Source organism: Poecilia reticulata, unplaced genomic scaffold (genome assembly GCF_000633615.1).
Source record: "Poecilia reticulata strain Guanapo unplaced genomic scaffold, Guppy_female_1.0+MT scaffold_277, whole genome shotgun sequence".
Lineage (NCBI taxonomy): Eukaryota > Metazoa > Chordata > Actinopteri > Cyprinodontiformes > Poeciliidae > Poecilia > Poecilia reticulata.
In genome coordinates this window covers 29,764-32,222 of record NW_007615056.1, presented here as the reverse complement: position 1 = coordinate 32,222, position 2,459 = coordinate 29,764, and the positions used below count along the sequence as shown (strand labels likewise).

The 2,459-nt window shown below is 42.4% G+C and overlaps 1 protein-coding gene across 2 annotated transcripts in view; it reads left to right on the top strand.

Moving 5' to 3' along the window:
• The window catches only part of LOC103460697 (signal transducer and activator of transcription 4-like), a 31,878-nt gene extending 29,434 nt beyond the window's left edge, over positions 1–2,444 (top strand). Inside the window, exons 4-8 of one of the 2 annotated variants that reach the window (XM_008402973.2) lie at positions 796–892; positions 968–1,046; positions 1,118–1,203; positions 1,286–1,437; positions 2,230–2,444. In XM_008402973.2, coding sequence (XP_008401195.1) covers positions 796–892; positions 968–1,046; positions 1,118–1,203; positions 1,286–1,437; positions 2,230–2,392 — 577 coding nt within the window. In that variant the 3' untranslated portion in view covers positions 2,393–2,444. The remainder of the gene's footprint in view (positions 1–795; positions 893–967; positions 1,047–1,117; positions 1,204–1,285; positions 1,438–2,229) is intronic. The other variant, XM_008402974.2, reaches the window with a different exon arrangement.
• The last annotated feature ends 15 nt before the right edge of the window (positions 2,445–2,459 follow it).

Sequence of the window (2,459 nt, the reverse complement as noted above, 5' to 3'; positions counted from 1 at the left end):
AGCTGCTGATGCTGTTAGCTCTGATGCTGCTGCTGATGATGCTGCAGCTGCTGCTGATGATGATTATGCTGCTGCTGATGATGCTGTTAGCTCTGATGCTGCTGNCTGCTGCTGATGATGCTGTTAGCTCTGATGCTGCTGCTGATAATGCTGATGATGATGCTGCAGCTGCTGATGCTGTTAGCTCTGATGCTGCTGCTATTATCTGTGATGCTTCTTTTATGGATCGCAGCATCAGAAAATCTCGTTTTGCTGCTCATCCTCATTCTGGTTTCAACTTTTCCTGCTTTATTCCGCCCTGTAGCTTCTGACCAGCTGAACTGAAGACAATGTGACCCTCCAAAATAAAATCTTCTTTTAGCTCTGAATTTGGGGAGGATTTTCAGACCGAAGGAAAATAACTTTATTTTAAAAATAAAATACATTTTTAAAAAATCTAAATTTTCCATTAAAGGAAATTAATGTATTTTTTTTGTAAGATTTTATTGAAAATATTTAAAATTACTGCAAATATTTCAACAAAATAAGTTTGTTAAATTAAAGCAGGAGGAGTTTGAATAAAATGCAGTTTTGTAAAGTAATAAAGTGATTGATATGGACCTGCAGCTTGCTGAGCTCAGGCCGTTTCTGTGATACTCAAATAATAACAACATCTCATCACAGTGTCCTCAGATCAGTTTGGCCTTCGCAGAACATTGTATAACTGTCTCTTTGCTGCTTCGTATCATTTCATCTTTATCAACAGATTTAAAATGAAGACATTTGAGACATTGGTGCGGCTAACTGGATGTCTCTGCAGGGCGCGCTGGAGCAGTCGCTGCAGAACTCTGTGGCCTTTGAGAGGCAGAAGAACATGGACAACCGGGTCAGCATCATCAGAAACAGCGTCCAGGTAGCCGAGCACACCTGCAGAGAAACGGGCTGCGGAGCATCGGCTCTGATAAAAACTAAACGTTTTTGTCTGCAGCTGATGGACCAGGCGGTGAAAAACATCGAGGACATGCAGGACGATTTCGATTTCTGCTACAAGACGCTTCAGTCACGAGGTGAGCGGCGCTCCTCCAGGGTCTGGACGGCTGGAAGGAAGCGCTGAATGTTCACGTGTTTGGTTTTCCAGAATCGGCAGACAGAACATCAGAGATGATCAAACAGGGAATAACTCGCCTGCAGGAGATGCTCAACAGGCTGGACTTCAAACGGAAGGTCAGCAGAGTCACGAAGCCTCAGCAGCTCCAACAGCTACAGCTGTAAACGCGTCGCTCTTCACTCCTCCTCTGGTTTTCAGGAGATCCTGTCAAAAATGGACGTGGTGATCAAAGAGATCGACGACCTTATGACCTCTCAGCTGCGACCGGAGCTGCAGGACTGGAAACGGCGGCAGCAGATCGCCGCCATCGGTGGGCCGCTGCTGACGGGCCTGGAGCAGCTGCAGAGCTGGTAAAGCGCTGCAGCAACACCACTTAATATCATGATGACAATAATCTGCTAACCTCAGCGGACATGTTTACACCTAACGGCCGATTTAATAGCCAAATCAGCGACACAAATACGTTTACTGCTCAGGTTTAGCTAAATGAATGGACAATATCAGCGATGACATCATCTAGATACCACAGAGAAAACCTATGACATCACAAAAATAAAGTCATTATATGAAAAAAGTCGCAATAAGACAATAAACTCCTAATACCACAATAGTCATAATCATGCAATAAAAAGTTGTTAAGTAAAAAAATGTATGACAAAAAAGTCAARATAATCCCTGAATAATGTGRTTTTWGTAGAATGAAGTAGTAATTTTATAACTGCTACAAGGAAAATAAGTTTTAATATCCTCCTTTCATCCAACACTGTTTATTTAGGAATCTATTTAAGTTCACAGAAAATATTGTGAATATTAAATGAAACCTGTGACATTCTCACTATGCTAAGCTAGGCTACGTTAGCACGTTAGCATCAAGTTCAAGTATTTTATTATTCATATAAATATTAAGTGAGAAATTAAATCTCGACTTAAAAAAGCTAAATGTTGTGAACATAACTCAGATTTTAGCAACCAGAAGATACATGTGGCTATGCTAGGTTAGCATTAGCTAGCATGATTAGCAGTTTTAGTTTCGATGTTTTTCGTTCTATGTAAAGTAAAATTTGTTAGTCGTGTTTCTAGAGTCTGACCTCCATCTGCTGGGGTCAAACGGCTCTGACCCTTTGACCCTCCTGCTCCCTCAGGTTCACTCTGACGGCACAGAGCCTCTTCCAGATCAAACGGCAGCTGGACAAACTGGGAGAACTGGTGGTGAAGGTGACGTATGAGAGCGACCCCATCCCGCTGCAGAAGCCTCAGATGGAGGAGCGAGTCAAGTTCCTGATCTACCACCTGATCAAGAGGTGAGCATAACATCAGCTACATCATTAGCATAACATCAGCTACATCATTAGCATAACATCAGCTACATCAT